General features: G+C 39.5%; 1 protein-coding gene across 1 annotated transcript in view; it reads right to left on the reverse strand.

The window, feature by feature from the left end:
* The window catches only part of huwe1 (HECT, UBA and WWE domain containing E3 ubiquitin protein ligase 1), a 387,803-nt gene that overhangs the window by 309,367 nt on the left and 55,177 nt on the right, over positions 1-23,259 (reverse strand). Inside the window, 3 exon segments of the mRNA XM_051933601.1 lie at positions 108-314; positions 8,863-8,961; positions 9,041-9,111. Of these exon segments, the coding sequence (XP_051789561.1) occupies positions 108-314; positions 8,863-8,961; positions 9,041-9,085 (351 nt within the window). The 5' untranslated portion in view covers positions 9,086-9,111.

The following is a 23,259-nucleotide window of genomic DNA, read 5'->3' on the forward strand; positions in this document are numbered from 1 at the left end:
GCTATATAAATAAAATGTATTATTATTATTATAACAAACATGCACTGTAATTATGGCAAACGTCAGGAACTTTTATGAAAAAGGAAAAACATCCCCTTTATACTTGCCTCTATTGAGCTGTAAAGATGTCTGGAAAAACTGTATTCTATAAGAAGTGCAGTGAAGTTGAGAACAGCAAGCAGGAGACTCTTTAACTGCCCATTCTCAGGCCTGTCACAGACCAGCATCCATGACATATTCTCAACAGTTTGCCCAGCATCAGCAAGAATTCCATCAAAACGATCCAGTAGATCAACCCAGTGATACAGCTCACACTGCATATAAATTAAAAAAAAAAAAAGCATGAAAAAGCATTCAATAATATCAAAGACTAGTGACATTGTTCGTTTTCCAGGATTTTCCTACTTATACAAAAAGAATCTTAACATTTGAGACAAAGCAAAGGTCCTCAACTGAGAACATTATATACATAAAAAGCCTTTCACATATACACATGGTCCCACATATGAAACTGCACAAATATCAAACGGATATGTATTCCACTTCTAACTAATTCACATATGTTCTAGTAACAAACAAATTTCCCTCAGTATGTTTATACATTTAAATCAATTTGCAGACCAATAGCTTGAGATCACAAGACAAAGTGGAAGAAATCAAGTTGTAGTAAATGACTGATAAGATGTTACGAGTCTACAGAACACTAGTATAGCGGCTGTAAGATCAAAATGTTACTATTCGAATAGAATTCAAATGCATTTTTAAAAAAAAAACTAACATTTGAAAAATAACAGTTCTGTTGTACCTCAGACTACATTCAGCATTCATGATACTCAGGATACACATGCAGTACTGAAGCAATCAAAAGCAGGTTTCCTATTTTAGTAAAAATGGAAAATAACTGCCATATTTCATACTTACCTTTTCTTATTATAGCAGATTTAAAAACCAATAGTTTAAAAAGAGCCTTTTAAGTGCCAGAAATGTTGAATTAGTTACTTCAAGTAACACTTGGATTCACATGTAATATGTGAAATTAGCTATTTACAAACTTGATACACTATCAAAAACAGTGTACTTAAAATATAGTTCACTTACATATTTTTCAGCTTAGTTTTGCCTCATATGCTATACCTTGTCAGAATGCTGCTGCTTGCCGCACTCAACATATATAGCATACATTAAAAGATCAAATCAAGTACCATATATCCCATCTACTGCATAACCTTTGTATGCCTAGCTGTGAATTTTAGCTGAATATTGTGTGCTAACATAGTTTCCTATTAAAACATCTAATTTTTTTAGTTTTTTTTTCCTAAAATCACTGAATAAAAACATTTGCTAAATATTTATAATGGAGGAAATACTTGAAGCTCATAAATTCAACCACTTAGTACTTTCATTTATAAAACATGTACAGTTTCAAAAAACCATGTACAGATTCAAAGTGCCAATGTTTAAAGGAGAGATGGACACTTGTACTGTATTCCTTAAAACTAGTGGCAAAAAAAATACCAGTTTTAAAAAAAAAAAAAAAAAATCAATGACAGCATTTAACATCCATCCATCCATTTTCCAACCCGCTGAATCCGAACACAGGGTCGTGGGGGTCTGCTGGAGCCAATCCCTGCCAACACAGGGCACAAGACAGGAACCAATCCCGGGCAGGGTGCCAACCCACCGCTGGACACACACAAACACACCCACACACCAAGCACATACTAGGGCCAATTTAGAATCACCAATCCACCTAACCTGCATGTCTTTGGACTGTGGGAGGAAACCCACGCAGACACAGGGAGAACATGCAAACTCCACGCAGGGAGGACCCAGGAAGCGAACTCGGGTCTCCTAACTGCGAGGCAGCAGCGCTACCACTACGCCACCATGCCGCCCGACAGCATTTAACATGTTTGAGCAAATTTTATATATATATATATATATATATATATATATATATATATATATATATTATATAAGCGTTACCTAGTAGGTAACCACCCATACAATCAGATTGTGACACAGACTACGAATGCCGTGAAAATATATATATATATGAATAAATATATATATATATATATATATATATATATATATATATATATAAATAAAAAATTCACTAAGCCGCCGACAAGTAGCCACCCATGGAAAGCACGCAAGACAGCCACACCCACCGTATATAATTCACTAAGCCGCCAACAAGTAGCCACCCATGGAAAGCACGCAAGACAGCCACGCCCACCAACTCTAAGACTATTGCATACGATGACAACTTGCAGAGCCACGCCCACCAACTCGGACACAGCAACTCAACACCGGGCGTCATTCACGTTCGTCTCTGCTAGACTCCACATGCACCTCTGAGCCACGTTGACACTTCATTAGTCAACCTCAGTGGAACCTTGGTTCTCACAGAGGCAGCGCGAGAGAGAGCCGCGTACACACACACAGGCAGTGCCAGAGAGAGAGATGCGCGCGCGCGCACACACACACACACACACACAGGCAGTGCCAGAGAGAGACGCGCGCACACACACACAGGCAGTTCCAGAGAGAGACGCGCGCACACACACACACAGGCAGTGCCAGAGAGAGACGCGCGCGCACACACACACACAGGCAGTGCCAGAGAGAGACACGCGCGCACACACACAGGCAGTGCCAGAGAGAGAGACGCACGCGCGCGCGCACACAGGCAGTGCCAGAGAGAGAGACGCGCGCGCGCACACAGGCAGTGCCAGAGAGAGACGCGCGCGCACACACACAGGCAGTGCCAGAGAGAGAGACGCGCGCGCACACACACACAGGCAGTGCCAGAGAGAGAGACGCGCGCGCACACACACACAGGCAGTGCCAGAGAGAGAGACGCGCGCGCACACACACACAGGCAGTGCCAGAGAGAGAGAGAGACGCGCGCGCACACACACAGGCAGTGCCAGAGAGAGAGAGACGCGCGTGCACACACACAGGCAGTGCCAGAGAGAGAGAGACGCGCGCGCGCGCACACACACAGGCAGTGCCAGAGAGAGAGAGAGACGCGCGCACGCACACACACAGGCAGTGCCAGAGAGAGAGAGATGCGCGCGCACACACACACACAGGCAGTGCCAGAGAGAGAGACGCGCGCGCGCACACACACACAGGCAGTGCCAGAGAGAGAGACGCGCGCGCACACACACACAGGCAGTGCCAGAGAGAGAGACGCGCGCGCGCACACACACACAGTGCCAGAGAGAGAGACGCGCGCACACACACAGGCAGTGCCAGAGAGAGACACGCGCGCGCACACACACAGGCAGTGCCAGAGAGACACACACACACACACACAGGCAGTGCCAGAGAGAGACACGCGCGCGCGCACACACACACAGGCAGTGCCAGAGAGAGACACACGCGCGCGCACACACACAGGCAGTGCCAGAGAGAGACAGACGCACACACTCAGGCAGCATGAGAGAGAGAGGGGGCTAGACACAAGGTAGGAAGGCAGTTAAAGAATGCACTGGGCTTGATTTTGTTTTCACTTCTGTTTACAGCGATCGGTTCGTAGTGTACATTGTTGCAATGTTACTTTTCTTGGTGGTTTATTAAATTACGGATTTTTTCAAATGTTCATTTTTTTCCCTGTGCTTAAAACTCAAAAAAAAAAAAAAAAAAAAAAAGTGTTTTTTAGCCAGCGGTTGGTAGCGCTATACCGCAAACTATTGCAGTGTTAGTTTTCTCTGTTGTTCAAGGTTTTCTCAGTGTTATTCAATGTTTTTACATTTAGTTTACTATTATGCTGTGCATTCTATGGTTTAATCAACTATATTTGTGCTTAAAAATTTACAATATATATTTACATACAGTTCGTACAGTCTGGAACTGATTAATTGTATTTCCATACAATCCTATGGAAGAAATTGCTTCGGTTCCCGACCAAATCGGGTTACGACCACAGTTTTGGAACAAATTATGGTCGTGAACCAAGGTTCCACTGTATTCTTTTCGGTTATGACGCACGACCGCGTCCACCATCGCAAACTGTTTTACACGCCATGGTCTTAGAGTTGGTGGGCGGGTCTTCGTGAGTTTCTCTTGCGAGTGGGCACATGACCAGGCGGTGTGTATGCTTCGAGAACGAGGGTGGACGCAGCAGGACTATCTAAGAAGAGGCATGTTTGTCACGAATGTGAATCGCTGTATGTGGCATGTAAAACTGCTTGTCACAGATGTGAATCGCTGTATGCGGCGTGTAGAACAGTTTGCAAGGCGTATCCCATGGTCTTACAGTTGGTGGGCGGGTCTCTGTTAGTTGCTCTTGCGTGCGGGCACATGACCAGGCAGTATGTATGCTTCGAGAGCGAGGGTGGACGCGCCAGCACCATCTAAGAAGAATCATATTTGTCACGGAAGTGAATCCTATGCAGCATGTAAAACAGTTTGCGAGGGGTATTCCACAGAGTTAGCAGTGTCTATACTTCGATGTGAATCGCTGTATGCAGCGTGTAAAACGCTGTATTGTATGTTGCCCTCTCCAGAGTTACATCTTTTCATTCACCTACAGTCGTATCCTCAAAACCAACCCCATTTGAACAACTGTGTCTTTCAGGAAGTGTTCACCCATCAATACATAATTATGCGGCGTATGCTACGCCGCGGGTTGGATAGTACAAGCTATTTCACCTGGGTTTGTGTTAAGGAATCCATTCCCGGGCTTTCCCCGACGTTTCTCAACGTTTCCTATTCCAGCATTCCCGGGAATGAAACTGCTCGAATTCCCAGCTGAACGGGAACAGCCAAGCTCGCATATACAGTCGACCCTTGATATACGACCGGCCTGACATGAGAACAACTTGATTTACGACCAACATCTTGCGTTACGACCCGAATGCGGTCACGTGTATTTGCTTGCGCGATTGTAAACAAACAACCGAGAGCGTTAGTAAGCGTCAGTCGGAGCCCAGATACATGTGTTTGTGTACGTAATTTAGGTCATTGCAGTGATTTACCTATATATATAATTCAGTAAGACCATGCAAGCAAGACACAATTGCTAAGGAAGGATGAGAAGGTAACAAAGGTAAAGAAAGCGATCACAATCGAAACAAAGAAGGAAATTGTGTGGAAATATCAGAGTGCTGTTCGTGTGTCCGATCTCGCTAATATGTACAGCATGTCTAAATCCACCATCTCGACAATTTTACAAAGAAAAGATTTGCATAAGGAGGCTCCTTCTAAACAACCACCTTCCGTTTCATTCTCCTCCTCCTCCTTTCCTGCAGCCCAAAGATGTCAAATTAATTGGTGAGTGCAGTATGAAATTGTTGTTTCTAGAATAGAATAGAATGCCTTTTATTGTCACTATACACATGTACAATGAGATTAAAAGCAGCTCCTTCAGTGCAGACATATGTGTAGAACACAAGTAAATAAACAAACAAATGGTGCAAAAAGATGCAAAGAAGTTGCAAAAAAAAAAAAAAAGTTCTGCATAGGGCTGGTATGGTTGTTTCTTTAGCCTTAGTATAACGCCGGATCTGCGGCCCCGCTTCTGAGGCCTGGGGTGTCCTGGTGCCAAGTGCACATATGAACACCCCTATGCTTGAACATGGTGTTCGTTATGGACAATCCGTGACGAGCACAGAAGTCCAATAACAAAACACCACTCGGGTTCAGATCGGGGGGGCCATTCCTCCCAATCATGCCCTTCCAGGTCTCACTGTCATTGCCCACGTGAGCATTGAAGTCTCCCAGCAGTACGAGGGAGTCCCCAGATGGTATGCCCTTTAAAACACCCTCCAGGGACTCCAAAAAGGGTGGGTACTCCGAACTGCTGTTCGGTGCATACGCACAAACAACAGTTAGGACCCGTCCCCCCACCCGAAGGCGGAGGGAGGCTACCCTCTCATCTACCGGGGTAAACCCCAATGTACAGGCTCCAAGTCGGGGGGCAATAAGTATACCCACACCCGCTCGGCGCCTCTCACCGGGGGCAACTCCAGAGTGGTAGAGAGTCCAGCCCCTCTCAAGGAGATTGGTTCCAGAGTCCAAGCTGTGCGTCGAGGTGAGCCCGACTATATCTAGCCGGAACCTCTCAACCTCACGCACAAGCTCAGGCTCCTTCCCCTTCAGACAGGTGACATTCCACGTCCCAAAAGCCATCTTCTGTAGACGAGGATCAGACCGCCAAGGTCCCGGCCTTCGGCCACAACCCAACTCACACTGCACCCGACCTCCTTGGCCACTCCCATAGGTGGTGAGCCCATGGGAAGGGGGACCCACGTTGCCTCTTCGGGCTGTGCCCGGCCGAGCCCCATGGGTGCAAGCCCGGCCACCAGGCACTCGCCATCAAGCCCCACCTCCAAGCCTGGCTCCAGAGGGGGGCCCCGGTGACCCGTGTCCGGGCGAGGGAAAACGCCGTCAATTTTTTATTCGTCATAGGAGGTTTGTATAACCGCTCTTTGTCTCATCCCTCACCTAGGACCAGTTTGCCTTGGGTGGCCCTACCAGGGGCATAAAGCCCCGGACAACAGAGTTCCTAGGATCATTGGGACACGCAAACCCCTCCACCACGGTAAGGTGGCGGTTCGAGGATCATGATCATAGGACGCATATCTGGGGAGAATGAAAGCCACTATCTAAATCAAGCGGACTGTATGGTAAACTGGTGCAATAAAAACACTCTCTCTGAATGTAAAGAAGACCAAAGAAATTATATTTGATTTTAAGAGACAGAAATCTGTATGTTCACCTATTGTAGTTCTGGGAGAGGAGGTAGAAATAGTGACTGAATATAAATACTTAGGAACTTACCTAGATAACAATCTTAACTGGAATACAAATACAAAAAATTATTTTCTAAATGCAACCAGTGCTTATTTCTCCTCCATAAACTCAAACTATTTAAAGTAGACAAGGACCTCATGTTGTCCTTCTATCGCAGTATGATCCAGTCCGTGATCACTTTCAGTTTCATTGCCTGGTTTAATAGTCTGACAAACCAAAACTCAAAAAAGCTCCAGCAGATTATAAAGTATGCAGCTAACGTTATTGGGGCTGATGTAGATGATTTGACTAGTGTGTGTCAGAGGGCAATCTTAAAGAAACTGGAAATCATCTCAGCTGATGACAGTATTCCATTACATGTAGAACTAAAGTTCAGTAAATCAGGAAGGATAGTCGCTTTGAGAACCCACACAAAATCGCTCCAGAAACTCCTCTCTTCCAAGTGCCATACGACTTTTCAATAAGAAATATCGGAGATAATGATTAAGGTTGTTGATATATATCCTGTAATCTTTTTTTTTGGTGTAAATATGTATTATCTAACTGCCTTACCTTAACCTTTCTTGTTTTTATTTGTCTGTTTTATTTCACTCTGTCTTATTAGATGCAACTGAGAAAGCAAATTTTATGTTTTCTTGTGTAAACATGACTAAATAAAGAAACCTTAAACAGTGCAATGTGGCAATGCATGCAATTGGCTTATCATACTTTGCAGGATTTTGCTGTGTAACATGTATGTGATATGTATGTGAAATCATATAGTATGCAGGCTCATACAACATGCAAGACAGTAACATTTGTCAAAAGTATTTTTTGCTGATTTGATATGTTAAACAATTGCTTTGTATTCTTATTTAAAAAAAGTTAGTTTTTGAAAAAATATTCAGCCCTGAGAGAAGAAAAACAAAAAATTAGGCCTAAAAGAGGTAAAGGTGTGCTGAAGAGGCGCAGAATTGGAAAGACACACTGAGGCATTATTTAAAGACTGATCCTGTGTTTTAAACTTTTTATTTATTTATTTATTGGATGTTAACCTCCACTTGTATCACTGATTTTATGGATTGGTTATTTAATTAGAAGACTGCACTTCATTTTGAACACTGTTTATTTGAATTGTTTGTTGTAATAAAAGCACTGAGCATTTTTACACCTACCTTTCTAGTTTAAGCCCTCATTGCACTGGTCCACCCTCAATATAGGATTATTGCCATCTCAGGTTCAAGGAGATAATACCAGCTATGGGCAACAGACATCAGACTAGTTCTGCTCTAACGTTGTACCCAAATTCCACCAACAAATTGGGTAAGCATAGAGTAGTTTAAGTGATTGAAGAATTCAAGAATGATCCAATCTGTTATTTTAAAAGGAGTTCTTTAAAAAATAAATACTGGTACATACTTATGGGTAAAATATGCACATTAGAAAATGTTTCTTCATATAGAAAAATACACTCACACGGAAATGAGCTACCGGGTACTATATAGACAACAGGACTTTAGGGATCTTCAAAACTCAAGCCGACATCATGTAAGAGAAATTAAGATGAACAGGACCGTCATAGGTTTGCAGCTTTAAATAGCTTTTCCTATTTAAGCTGTTCTGATATTCTTAGAAAGACAGCTAGAAATTCAAGACTGTTCTTTGAAATTGACCTTGTTCAGTTTTGTCTCAAAAAAATAGAAAAAAAAAGGCTATTGACATGATGGGCAAATAAATTTTAACAGCAATATTGTGCACTATGACAAATCCAAAATTCCAACAGTATAGACGGCCTTAATAGTAGGGCAGCATACTGCTAGCAAAATAGTACAATAAAGGTCCTAAAACAGTAACTCCCCAAGTAAACACACTCCTGGAATAACGTACTCAAAACAGGGCTTCACTTCCTTGTCTAATCATAGCTCAGGCTAAACTAAACCAATTAGAAAATCACTTATGAATCAGAGCTGCAGAAAATAAGCGAAGAATCCAAGAACAATAGCAATATGGCATAAACAAAATTAATATATTTAGCCAGAACATTAAGACCTTATGACAAACAAAAGAACACAAAACCAAAAATAAACAAGTTAACAGCCAGGCAGTAATACATACCTTGCCAATATTCCAAGTCTTGATCTGTTGCAGTTCTAGCAGTAGCTGTTCATCATTGCATATCTTAAGCTTGTCTATAAGAGCTCTGCAGTCAGCAGGCTACAAAAGAGGAAGTAAAAATGAAAAAACTTTACATTCTTGATAATACCATGCAACATAGCCATAAAATATTACTCACAGCCTCCGTGGGAGTTTTCTTTAGCTTGCTTCGGTCCACCTTCATCTTTCATTAGATTTTACTTTCTGCTCCTGCAAAATGGAAGATACTACTTCAGTACAAAAATGTTTCTCAAGGATCAAACAATTAAAAAAGCAAATGTCATCATGATGTCTCTTAAACCATTATACCTGTTAGATACACTAATAGCACTCAATTCCTTTATATGTGAAAGAATCTAAAGAAGAGGTTTCCCATCAAATATGAAATAAAGGATGTTAGCCCATATCAAAAAGGGCTTTTACTCCAAATAGCTGGGAGGTAAAGCATATAAGGGAGGGGGAAAAAAATGATTTAAGAAGTATTTTTAAATATAAGGTTGTTCAAATTTTGCGAAAAGACGACAACTGTATCCTTCCCAAAAATGCAAAAATATTTTATGATTAAAGAGGAAATTAAGAAAATGAGAAAACTATTCTGTGCACACGTTTCTTGAACTTATTTTGTAATTAGTTTTTACATTTGCACCCCCTCACTCTACTTCTCTGCGGCATCCAACTCGCTTCGTGACCTTTTCCTTAAAACTCTAGTTTTATTTACAACCTTTTATGCAGCCCTAACCGTTCTTCCCTATATGTCCCTTTTACCTTATTTTTCTTCCCCCTTAAAGAAAAACAAATTATTTGCTTGTTGAGAACACCACACAGCTTCTTCCATGTACTTATAAATAGACAAATCTGGCTCCAACCAATTTGGCATAATAGGCAAAGTTTTGCTGTGAGGTCTACCACAATACAAAAATGTATTGTTATATTCATGTTTCATCAAGATAGCCAATCATGAAAATTAATATTAGTTCCACAAGTCAGTCTGGGCAAAAGAATTTTTCCTGTTCTCTCTGTTGCTGGAAGGAATCCCATAAAATGCTCTTTAATCATAGTTACTTCCTCCAATGTAACAATTATAATTACTGTCATGTGCTCCTCATGGCTAACATCAGGTGTGCAATCCATGCATATTTAAATAAGGGAAGATTTAGAATATAAATTCAACATTTTTCTATTTTTATTTCTTGGAATTTTTGAAGATTACATTGGGATACCTCCCTACCAGGTTTAACAAAAATCAGAATAAAATCCTGGGGACACAGACTACTATTATTTTTTCTTTTCCAAAAAATAATGCTCAATAAACTGTCAAAACATCACATGAACCAATAAACACTTTGATTTAAAGAATACTTTCATTTACAACCTTTCACTTTAAAAACTTTCAACCTGTTAGTGTTGACAACCTTGATTTGAAAAAGTCAAACAGGTTTCTGATAATTGCTATGGCTGTATTTGCATCAATACATTTGAGAAACATAAGGTGACTAATACAGTTAGGTCCATAAATATTTGGACAGACAACTTTTATCTAATTTTGGTTCTGTACATTACAAACGATTGCATAAAAATTTGAGGCAACTAAAGCATTTTTTTAACACAATCCCTTCATTTCAGGGGCTCAAAAGTAATTGGACAAATTAAATAACTGGAAATAAAATGTTAATTTCTAATACTTGGTTGAAAACCCTTTGCTGGCAATGACAGCCTGAAGTCTTGAGCTCATGGACATCACCAGATGCTGGGTTTCCTCCTTTTTAATGCTCTGCCAGGCCTTTACTGCAGTGGCTTTCAGTTGCTGTTTGTTTGTGGGCCTTTCTGTCTGAAGTTTAGTCTTCAACAAGTGAAATGCATGCTCAACTGGGTTAAGATCAGGCAACTGACTTGGCCATTCAAGAATTTTCCACTTCTTTGCTTTAATAAACTCCTGGGTTGCTTTCGCTGTATGTTTTGGGTCATTGTCTATCTGTATCATATAACGCCGCTCAATTAATTTGACTGCATTTGGCTGGATTTGAGCAGACAGTAGGTCTCTGAACACCTCAGAATTCATTCGGCTGCTTCTGTCCTGTGTCACATCATCAATAAACACCAGTGTCTCAGTGCCACTGGCAGCCATGCACACCCAAGCCATCACACTGCCTCCACCATGTTTTACAGATGTGGTATGCTTTGGATAATGAGCTGTTCTACGCCTTCTCTATACTTTTTTCTTGCCATCTTTCTAGTAGAGGTTGATCTTGGTTTCATCTGTCCAAAGAATGTTTTTCCAGAACTGTGCTGGCTTTTTTAGATGTTCTTTAGCAAAGTCCAATCTAGCCTTTCTATTCTTGAGGCTTCTTAGTGGCTTGCACCTTGCAGTGCACCCTCTGTATTTACTTTCATGCAGTCTTCTCTTTATAGTAGACTTGGATATCGATACACCTACCCCCTGGAGAGTGTTGTTCACTTGGTTGGCTGTTGTGAAGGGGTTTCTCTTCACCATGGAAATGATTCTGTGATCATCCACCACTGTTGTCTTCCGTGGACATCCAGGTCTTTTTGCGTTGCCGAGTTCACCTGTGCTTGCTTTCTTTCTCAGGATGTACCAAACTGTAGATTTTGCCACTCGTAATATTGTAGCAATATCTCGGATGGGTTTTTTCTGTTTTCACAGCTTAAGGATGGCTTCTTTCACCTGCATGGTGAGCTCCTTTGACTGCATGTTGTCTGTTCACAGCAAAATCTTCCACATGCAAGCACCACACCTCAAATCAACTGCAGGCCATTTATCTGCTTAATTGATGACGACATAACGATGGACTTGCCCACACCTGCCCATGAAATAGCCTTTGAGTCAATTGTCCAATTACTTTTGAGCCCCTGAAATGAAGGGATTGTGCTAGAAAAATGCTTTAGTTGCCTCACATTTTTATGCAATTGTTTTGTTCACCCCACTGAATTAAAGCTGAAAGTCTGCACTTCAACTGCATCTGAGTTGTTTCATTTAAAATTCATTGTGTAATGAACCAAAATTTGAAAAAAGTTGTCTGTCCAAATATTTATGGACCTAACTATTTCACTGCCTTTAATTATGTAGGAATCTCTCATCTATATACAGATATCTATATCTCGATATACAGAGAGAGAGAGAGATCAACATGTGTGTGTATCTATGTTCCAGCATCACTTCCGAATGGCTGGAGTGATTTTCATGAAACTTGGTACACATTTCTCCTTGGTCGACTAAAAATACTCTAGGGTGAAATCAACCCTAACCCCACCCCCTTCTGGGTAGGGTGAGCTGTGATTTTGCGGTCTTTTATGCATGGTATCAACCAGTTGACTATGGGAACGGCCACCAGAGGGCGAATTGGCAGTGACTGCCAGCATTCCTTATGTTTGAGCACAAACTGTGCCCCTATTACTTTTGAAATTAAACAGAGTCGGCCGGTTCCGCGTGTCAACTGAATGATAACATACATACAACACCGCAAGACAAGCGCATTAGTGAGTCTTCACTGTTAATTTTTTAAAGTTGTGTTTTTTTTTTTTTTTTAAATCATATTTTTCTCAAACAAATTAAAAAACTAAATTTTTCCTCCTGGGCAACACTGGGTATTTCATCTTCATTCATAAATGATAGGGAGCAAAAGTAGAAGTGTGTTTTCATGAGCAGAGAAATTCTTGCTTGCATGACTGACCAATATACAAGTAGGAAAAAAAAAATCCAGTTTGCCATTCCTTATGTTTACAAGGTCATCCATTACCTCACCTGCAGTAATTGTTATCCATTAATGTATGTTCCTTTGTAAAGTTAAATATGTGCTCTATGTGCTTTAACTGCTTCAGTCAAATTATAAAGTTAGTATTTTTTAGCCGCCCTATTAATTACATCAATGTGAGACATAGCTGTCACCAATGTATAAGGTATTGTATGTTGAGCATTTCAAAGCAGTATAATGGCACTATCATTTAATGAACTACAGTTAGTTTTTTGTATCAGGCATTTTTTTCAAATGGTTTGCTGCTTTAAGGAAGATTTCATCCAATATGCCTGTGAAAATATTTGAAGTGTACTTGTGCAGTGTTAGTGACCACAATCTCCGTATCTCGTGCTAGTCGTGTGCCTTTGTTTGCTTTGCAGCAATACCCTTGTGAGTAGTCACTAAATAGTTTTGTAACAAATGGCTCCAAAAAAGGTGGGAAAAGATTAAAGTAATTTCTGAAGTTAAATATGTCTGCTCTTTCAGCCGTGTCTCTTAATTCAACATGGAAAACCATCTCGCCATCATTGTCCTCCCAGAAAAGATTGCCCTGGAAGAGGAATGTGTTAAGTTATACTAAATGCCACCTATGAAGCACAAAGTAGGGCAAAAATGTATTTCCCTCTTCACTTAATCCCCTCCTAAGTCGCTTCACTCGCCAACCCCTGGGCGTGCAGCAGCCACTTTGTGGTTCTGCCGCTCACATATGGGTAAGCAGATGTACAATTTAAACAGATTGTTATTTTCATGAGAACAGTTACATATGCATAATAGAACAAACTTTTTCAAATTACAGCGAGTAACTAACCATAGAAAAAAATAGTAAAATGTAATAAATTAAAAGAAAATTGTTTCATGTTGCGTTAAGAGGTATTCATTGAGTTATATGTTTAAGTTCTGTTTGGCTTTGAAATTAACATGCAAATACTTTTTAAACTTGCACTTTTACTATAAAACTTCAGTAAAAAAAATATTTGGAATTGCGTTTCAATAGACTACTCTAGAGAAAAGCCAAGCAAAAAAACACTGAAAAGGCATTTAATCAATTTGCCCTGTAACCGATTGACAATTTCGCATTTGTTTGACTTAGTTTCTCGCTGCTAGGATTGTCCGTGTACTCATTTTTTTCTGTTGATAACCCTTCAGGATAAAATTGTTCAGTAAAATTTGGACATGTCTTCTTTTATTGGTAGGTTTTAAATTTTAAAGTTGCCAATGTCTAGTAGCCAGAGAGTGAAATCGCCCAAATCTTGATCTGCTCGCATATGCTTTTGTAATTTTAATTGTTGGAACAAAGACCATAAAGGCCCACTCTTTAGGCATGCATCGTAAATCTGCCTTCGGCCTCCTTTCTTGACTACTGGTAGAACTAGACAGAAGTCGCCCCCCAGGTTTTACCCACAAACGATGGATAAGAGCCAAAACATCCCGAAAAACTTGTCAATTATATTTAATACTGTTTGTGGGATTATTGACGCTTCATCCCAAATATTTCGGCCTTTTGCATTCCTTACTTCATCTTCTTTTTCCATTTCAATGTAACATTTTCGTCCGTGATATTTAAAGTTAAAAAGTTGTGAGCCATTTTACTGTAGGGAAGAACTGCTGCTATACCTATCCACGCTACACACTATGTTTTTGCATAACTGTTTGCAATAATGGACTAAACACTTATACAAAAATGGTTTTACCTGTGCAGCCAGATCCATCTATGAAGAATAACCGCTGACAAATATTTTTGAATTGTGTCAAAAACTGCTCTTTGATCGTTTAATTGTGAGTACATTTCCCAATAGAATTTTCCTTGGCCTTCCACAGTTAAATCTTTGTCAGCTGTTCTCTTTCTTTTCCTCAGATTCGTCTATTTCTTCTGGAAGTCCAAATAGCTGCATCGTTAAATCTTCTGCTTCTAACAATTCTTTGATGATCGAAAGAGCTGTTTGCTCATTAGACTATTCGAATGATGGTCCTTTGAACGCTTCCTATAATTTTAAAGCATCAACTTCACCCATCAATCAAGTACACGAAGAAGTGTCTTAATTTGTCAGGCACCATCACAGAAACGGCAGACATCATTTCGAACATATAGTCATCAGATTTACATAATCCAGCTGCTTGTGTTGCTTCTTGAAAAGTACAGTATGTAGTTTCATCTATAGTTAGACCGTCTTTATATGAAGTTGCTTCTTTCGATTCATGTAACAATTTCAAATGAAACAGTTTGATATCTTTGTGCGATACAATATTTAATCGAGCAACATTTTTGCAACTTTTCATTAACAACTTAAAATGAGGAAAATGTAAAAATTTGTAACAGCTGAGAGTGCAGGAAGTGTGTCTCACAAAAGCAAACATTCACATGAATGAGAGGCAATTGTCTCGTCTCGTGGGACTTGAAAAAATCTCTTGGTAATAGTCTCGTCTCAACATTTTCTTTTATAATAGAGAGGATATATTCAACACACATTTAATAATTAATACACTATGAAAATTAGAATAAGTAGAACATAAATTTCACAAAGGGGGTTATTCAGCCCATCAAGCGCATTTGTTTAGCTTTCTAGCTAAGCTGTCCTAATATCTAATCAACACTCTTCCTAAATGTTGTCCAGGTTTCTGCTGCTTCTAGATATCTTGGTAGTTTGCTCCAGATTTCCAAAACTCGTTTTAAAAAAAAAAAAAAAAACTATGGATTCGGACCTAAAAGCACTTTCCCTTAATTTCCACAGATAAAAGAATTCTAAGGGATCTACTTTATCGATACCTTTAGGAATTTTAAAGACCTGAATTAGGTCCCCATAAAATCTAAACTGCTCAAGACTACACAGGTTTAATCCTCCGAGTCTTTCAGAGCATATCTCATTGGATGCACTTTGTTGCTCTCCTCTGTCAAGTGATGCTATGTCTTTCTTGGAGCGTTGTGACCACAACTGCAAACTCCAGATGCAACCTCAAAAGTGTGTTATATAGGCTAAGCATAATGTTCCTTGATTTATATTCAGCAGTTTTAATGTTATAACCTTTTAGATACTTTGATTTGATTCTGTACATTGTTTATACGATGAAAATGTGCCAAAATAAACCTATAAATTATTTGCGATGGTAGTTCCCTTTAGGGCATTGTCTTCAATCATGCATCTATTGTGTTTATAGTTGACATTCCTTTTGCCCACATGTAGCATTAAACACATTTCTACATTTAACTGCACCTTCCAAGGTGTCCAACTTTTTCCCCAGTTATGTCTGAGTTTTTGCTGCTTTCTGAGTGTCTGCCACTGCACCAATTTCAGTATCATCTGTAAATCTCAAAAGATTAACTTTACCAGAATCTGTGTAATTAGTGTAAACCAGAAAAAGTAATGGTCCTAAGGGACTCCACTGATAACCACGCTCCATGTGGAGCATTCTCCTCTTATCTGTACTCTGTCTCCTGTCTCCTTTATATGTTACTTACATAAAAGCCACATTGAATGCTGTTTACCTATATTTATTTACATATCTTATGCATATGTACTTTGACTGCATGCCTATGTTGACCAAACACAGGAAGCTCTGCAGTCTACTTATGACTTTATATAAAATAAAAATTATCTTCATAAAGACCGTCAAAAAACAATCGTAAACAGAACTTTGCACGACATCTTGGCAAGCTCTGTAGGCCTTGCTCTTTCATTGAAGGAAATGTGTGTGGCAGATTCACTGGCAGGATAACACCCAAACCCTTGCTGCATCCAAATGGTGGAATCTTTCGCCTTTACACCTGATGCAGCTGCATTGTTCTTTGCGTGTGACTAAATGTTTCTCATGGGGAGGGCTTCTGGTCTCTTTCTCCGATGTAGAACCCTCATCTGAGTTCACCTCTGTTATACCATGTCTTTATTTGAAAACTAACAGTGTCAGATCAGGGGGAAGCATAAACGTGTGAGAGAACAAAAAAAATAAATAAATAAATAAATTTTAGCAACTGTTACAGACTAATCAAATGAATGTTATTCCACAGGGTGGTCCTGATCCAACTATGCAAATTTTATGCAATGCAATAATTGCATAGTTAGATCTGGACCACCCTATATAATAATAACAATAAGAGCAGCTCACTACTCAAAATGGTAAATGCAGGAAGGACCCGGAATCGAACCCACAATCTCTTGATTATTAGACAGCAGTTCTTACCACTACACCAGCCAAGCAGTCATGTCAGCATTGTACCCTAACCCGATTTTTTTTCCCTCAGTTATATTCTTCAATAAAAACGCACTTGTTTTGTTATACTTGTACCTTTTGTAAAATTGTTTATTTGATATTTGGACATCAGTCTTCACACATTATACACTTTGTCATCAGTACTATAACAAGAAAAAAAAAAAGTTTGTTTTAGCTATATGTTTAACATTTCCTGCCTCACGTTTCCTGTCATTCTACATTTACCCAGATCATTGTAGACACAGAACACACATGAAATGCACGAGTCCAAATAATGGATATATTATTTACCCTATACAATTCCAGACATACCTCACACCCAGATAAACAGACTTGAACTGCGTTGGTATGGGGGGATGGGATAGTAGGCTGCTTGTGCTGATAGACAAATTTGCAAAACAAAGATGTGATCGAGGAGGTGTGAAGGAATATAAGGTGGCCCAGGTTTACAACTTTTTTCATAGGCTTCAGGGATTCAAGTGTTAACCAATATGAGATCCAGTCTTGTAGGTTACCTAGGATGCCTACAGCTTCTAGTTCTAGAATTTTCAGTGTGTGATGGTATCAAAGAATTTTGAAAGTCTTAAGTAACTTATGTTGCATGCTTTGATTTTCTCAACTCCGGTTACCTGTTTTTTGTAAAAAAAAAAAAAAAAAAAAAAAGGTTTGTAAAGATATTCCTTTCAAAAACACATACTGACTGCTATTTAGCATGTTATTTTTATATAGGTACTAATTAAATTATAATTTTGATAATTTTGCATGGTGCAGCAGACAGACATATTGGTAATTATCCGGACCCATTTTATCTACCATCTTGAAGACTGGAGTCTCATTTGCACTTTTACAGTCCTCAAGTACTTTTCCTACCTCAAGTAATTGATAAAACAGGCCTAATACAGGTTTGTAAAAAATGATTTGTAAAGATATTCCTTTCAAAACACATACCGACTGTTATTTAGCATGTTATTTTTATATAGGTACTAATTAAATTATAATTATAATTTTGCATGGTGCAGCAGACAGACATATTGGTAATAATCAGGACCCATTTTATCTACCATCTTGAAGACTGGAGTCTCATTTGCACCTTTACAGTCCTCAAGTACTTTTCCTACCTCAAGTAATTGATAAAATAGGCCTAATACAGGTTTACTGAGGACATCTTACATTTCGTTCAATACAATTTGTAAAAACCTATCAGGTCTAGGGGTTTTATTAGTCCTCAACATATTGAGGGCTTCAAGTATCTAACTCTTCTATTTAAAAATCTACAAACTTGAAGCTTGTTTTTACAATGCACAATTGTAATAATTGGTTTTGTCTTCTCTGCAATGGATATCACTTTGTCTCATGCAATGAATGTGCTTTTAGCTTGCATCATTTATATGTTACAATTAAGCTGCTTAATGCTGAATATACAGTTGTGCTTGAAAGTTTGAACCCTTTAGAATTTTCTATATTTCTGCATAAATATGACCTAAAACATCATCAGATTTTAACTCAAGTCATAAAGTGGATAAAGAGAAACCAGCTAAACAAATGACAAAAATATTACTCTTGGGTCATTTATTCATTGAGGAAAATGATCGAATATTACATGTGTGTGAGTGGCAAAAGTATGTGAACCTCTAGGATTAGCAGTTAGTTTGAAGGTGAAATTAGAGTCAGGTGTTTTCAATCAATGGGATGGCAATCAGGTGTGAGTGGGCACCCTGTGTTACTTAAAGAACAGGGATCTATCAAAGTCTGCTCTTCACAACACGTTTGTGGAAGTGTATCATGGCACGAACAAAGGAGATTTCTGAGGACCTCAGAAAATGTTGATGCTCATCAGGCTGGAAAAGGTTACAAAACCATCTCTAAAGAGTTTGGACTCCACCAATCCACAGTCAGACACATGGTGTACAAATGGAGGAAATTCAAGACCATTGTTACCCTCCCCAGGAATGGTCGACCAACAAAGATCACTCCAAGAGCAAGGCGTGTAATAGTCGGCAAGGTCACAAAGGACCCCAGGGTAACTTCTAAGCAACTGAAGGCCTTTCTCACATTGGCTAATGTTCATGTTCATGAGTCCACAATCAGGAGAACACTGAACAAGAATGGTGTGCATGGCAGGGTTGCAAGGAGAAAGCCACTGCTCTCCAAAAAAAACATTGCTGCTCGTCTGCAGTTTGCTAAAGATCACGTGGACAAACCAGAAGGCTATTGGAAGAATGTTTTGTGGACGGATGAGAATAAAATAGAACGTTTTGGTTTAAATGAAAAGTGTTATGTTTGGAGAAAGGAAAACACTGCATTCCACCATAAGAACCTTATCCCATCTGTGAAACATGGAGGTGGTAGTATCATGATTTGGGCCTGTTTTGCTGCATCTGGGCCAGAACAGCTTGCCCTCATTGATGTAACAATGAATTCTGAATTATATCAGAGAATGCTAAATGAAAATGTCAGGACATCTGTCCATGAACTGAATCTCAAGAGAAGGTGGGTTATGCAGCAAGACAACGACCCTTAGCACACAAGTCGTTCTACCAAAGAATGGTTAAAGAAGAATAAAGTTAACGTTTTGGAATGGCCAAGTCAAAGTCCTGACCTTAATCCAATCAAAATGTTGTGAAAGGACCTGAAGCGAGCAGTTAATGTGAGGAAACCCACCAACATCCCAGAGTTGAAGCTGTTCTGTACGGAGGAATGGGCTAAAATTCCTCCAAGCCGGTGTGCAGGACTGATCAACAGTTACCGGACACTTTGTTGCAGTTATTGCTGCAAAGGGGGGTCACACTACATACTGAAAGCAAAGGTTCACATACTTTTGCCACTCACAAATATGTAATAGTCGATCATTTTCCTTAATAAATAAATGATCAAGTATAATATTTTTGTCTCATTTGTTTAACTGGTTTCTCTATCTACTTTTAGGACTTGAGTGAAAATCTGATGTTGTTTTAGGTCATGTTTATGCAGAAATATAGAAAATTCTAAAGGGTTCACAAACTTTAAAGCACAACTGTACATAGCTTAGCCAGCTCTCCTGGATTTAGAAAAAAAATAACACTGCATTTAGAACTACTATGAACAAGCACCTATGTACAGTGCATCCGGAAAGTATTCACAGCGAATCACTTTTTTCCACATTTTATGTTACAGCCTTATTCCAAAATGGATTAAATTCATTTTTTTCCTCAGAATTCTACACACAACACCCCATTAATGACAACGTGAAAAAAGTTTGAGATTTTTGCAAATTTATTAAAAATAAAAAAATTGAGAAAGCACATGTACATAAGTATTCACAGCCTTTGCCATGAAGCTCAAAATTGAGCTCAGGTGCATCCTGTTTCCCCTGATCATCCTTGAGATGTTTCTGCAGCTTAATTGGAGTCCACCTGTGGTAAACTCAGTTGATTGGACAGGATTTGGAAAGGCACACACCTGTCTATATAAAGTCCCACAGTTGACAGTTCATGTCAGAACACAAACCAAGCATGAAGTCAAAGGAATTGTCTGTAGACCTCTGAGACAGGATTGTCTTGAGGCACAAATCTGGGGAAGGTTACAGAAAAATTTCTGCTGCTTTGAAGGTCCCAATGAGCACAGTGGCCTCCATCATCCGTAAGTGGAAGAAGTTCGAAACCACCACGACTCTTCCTAGAGCTGGCCGGCCATCTAAACTGAGCGATCGGGGGAGAAGGGCCTTAGTCAGGGAGGTGACCAAAAACCCGATGGTCACTCTGTCAGAGCTCCAGAGGTCTTCTTCTGGAAGGTTCTCCTCTCTCCACAGGACAACCATCTCTGCAGCAATCCATCAATCAGGCCTGTATGGTAGAGTGGCCAGACAGAAGCCACTCCTTAGTAAAAGGCACATGGCAGCCCACCTGGAGTTTGCCAAAAGGCACCTGAAGGACTCTCAGACCATGAGAAAGAAAATTCTCTGGTTTGATGAGACAAAGATTGAACTCTGTGGTGTGAATGCCAGGCGTCACGTTTGGAGGAAATCAGGCACCGCTCATCACCAGACCAATACCATCCCTACAGTGAAGCATGGTGGTGGCAGCATCATGCTGTGGGGATGTTTTTCAGCGGCAGGGACTGGGAGACTAGTCAGGATAAAAGGAAATATGACTTCAGCAATGTACAGAGACATCCTAGATGAAAACCTGCTCCGACATCCTGGATGAAAACCTGCTCCAGAGCGCTCTTGACCTCAGACTGGGGCGACAGTTCATCTTTCAGCAGGACAACGACCCTAAGCACACAGCCAAGATATCAAAAGAGTGGCTTCAGGACAACTCTGTGAATGTCCTTGACTGACCCAGCCAGAGCCCAGACTTGAATCCAATTGAACATCTCTGGAGAGATCTTAAAATGGCTGTGCACAGACACTTCCCATCCAACTTGATGGAGCTTGAGAGGTGCTGCAAAGGATGGGTGAAACTGGCCAAGGATCTGTGTGCCAAGTGTGTGGCATCATATTCAAAAAGACTTGAGGCTGTAATTGCTGAAAAAGGTGCATCGACAAAGTATTGAACAAAGGCTGAGGATACTTATGTGCGTGTGATTTCTCTTTTTATTTTTAATAAATTTGAAAAAACCTCAAGTAAACTTTTTTACATTGTCATTATGGGGTGTTGTGTGTAGAATTCAGAGGAAAAAAATGAATTTAATCCATTTTGGAATAAGGCTATAACATAAAATGTGGAAAAAGTGATGCGCTGTGAATACTTTCCGGATGCACTCTACATATCAATTAAAGATAAATTTAAAAATACATGTGTAATGAATGAATGAATCTACATGCATAAATTTTTACGTGATCACTTACTTAAACTGATTATAATCAAGCTAAGAAAATATTTTGAAGCGTCATGTATATTTGTAAATATACCTTACCTCATTCATATCTTGCCTCATTATACTTAAAATTGAGAAGCGATGACTTCATCTCTTTTGCTTTTAAACTTTCAAATATAAAACTAAAAAATTTTAATAAGCATTTTACTTTAAATAATTTGGTACTGATAATCAATGCATGTCTGCATGTACAAACCAGATACAGCAGAGAATAAATCATGAGTCTCACAAACCATCAATTTTAACAAAGCCTAGACCAGAATTGAGTTTGAAACGTATTGAGGAGTTTATACCAAAATTATTACAAATATGGCATATATCTTCCAAGTTCATATTTACTGTTCATGCATATGTAAATAGTTAACTTTAAATATTTTGCGTATATCTGTGGTACATAGCACTTTGAAATTTACTTGTACGACACCTACAGAGACAAAACCACAATACTTACAAAACACTTCATTTAGATTCATAAAACTTGGTAAGAAACCTGAACTTCAATTCTAATAAAGAGGGAAGGACACTATGGTTTTATAGTACTCTCCCACGATGGGTTGTCAAGCTAAATTTTGTTGAGGGGCAGAACCATCACTTTATACGCAAGACAAATTATACCAACAAACTACCACCCCAACATTCTCTATGCAAATGCATACGGGCACCTTTCTGTTAGAATTATATATTCTGCCTTACATCTGTCTTGAAACTGCCTTTTCTCTATATCAGCTTTTCTTTTCTTAGACATTGCAGCAGGTTAGGAAATATATGAACAGCCATGGAACCAAAATCAGTATCAAGTGGAAAAACTGTCATCAGCTCCAGGACCAGCTGTAACATTTTAGCGCCTTAGGCAAAACTGAAAATGCTCCCCTAAGCTCCCATCCTCCCTTATTTCAGCAGTTGATGCAGACATTAGGTAAATTTAAACTTGTATTAGAATTTTAGAATTGAGCAAAGTTGTCTACAACACAAATATATAAATTTAACAATACAACTTAACTCTTTTAGGGCTAATTTTTTTTTGTTTCTTTTCTCCCAGGGCTGAATATTTTTCCAAAAACTAACATTTTTTAAAAAAAGAACACAAAGCAATTGTTTAACATATCAAATCAACAAAAAATATTTCCTTTTGACAAATGTTACTGTCTTGGATGTTGTATGAGCCTGCATACTCTATGATTTCACATACATATCACATACATTTTACACAGCAAAGTCTGATCTCGCTCAAAGCAGCCAATTTCAGTCATTGCCACATTGCACTCCTTACAATACGTGTTGCTTTGGTGCCTATTTTTCAATTGTCTGTTGCTGCACTTTCTCACATATATTGTTAGTGTGTACTGTAGAGAGACAAGTCACCCATTTGCCATCGTGCCATGCCACTGCCACCAAGTTTTCTGCCTGCATGAAAACCATATTGTCACCTCTTTTCATCTTCTGAAACTTTATGAACTTTATGTATGGCATTATAGCCTGGCTCACCCCATGGGATTTGCTTCTGTTTATTACAGAAGTGAATAAAACTTTGCAGCAGCACGTACCT

Source organism: Erpetoichthys calabaricus, chromosome 11, assembly GCF_900747795.2.
Source record: "Erpetoichthys calabaricus chromosome 11, fErpCal1.3, whole genome shotgun sequence".
Classification (NCBI taxonomy): domain Eukaryota; kingdom Metazoa; phylum Chordata; class Cladistia; order Polypteriformes; family Polypteridae; genus Erpetoichthys; species Erpetoichthys calabaricus.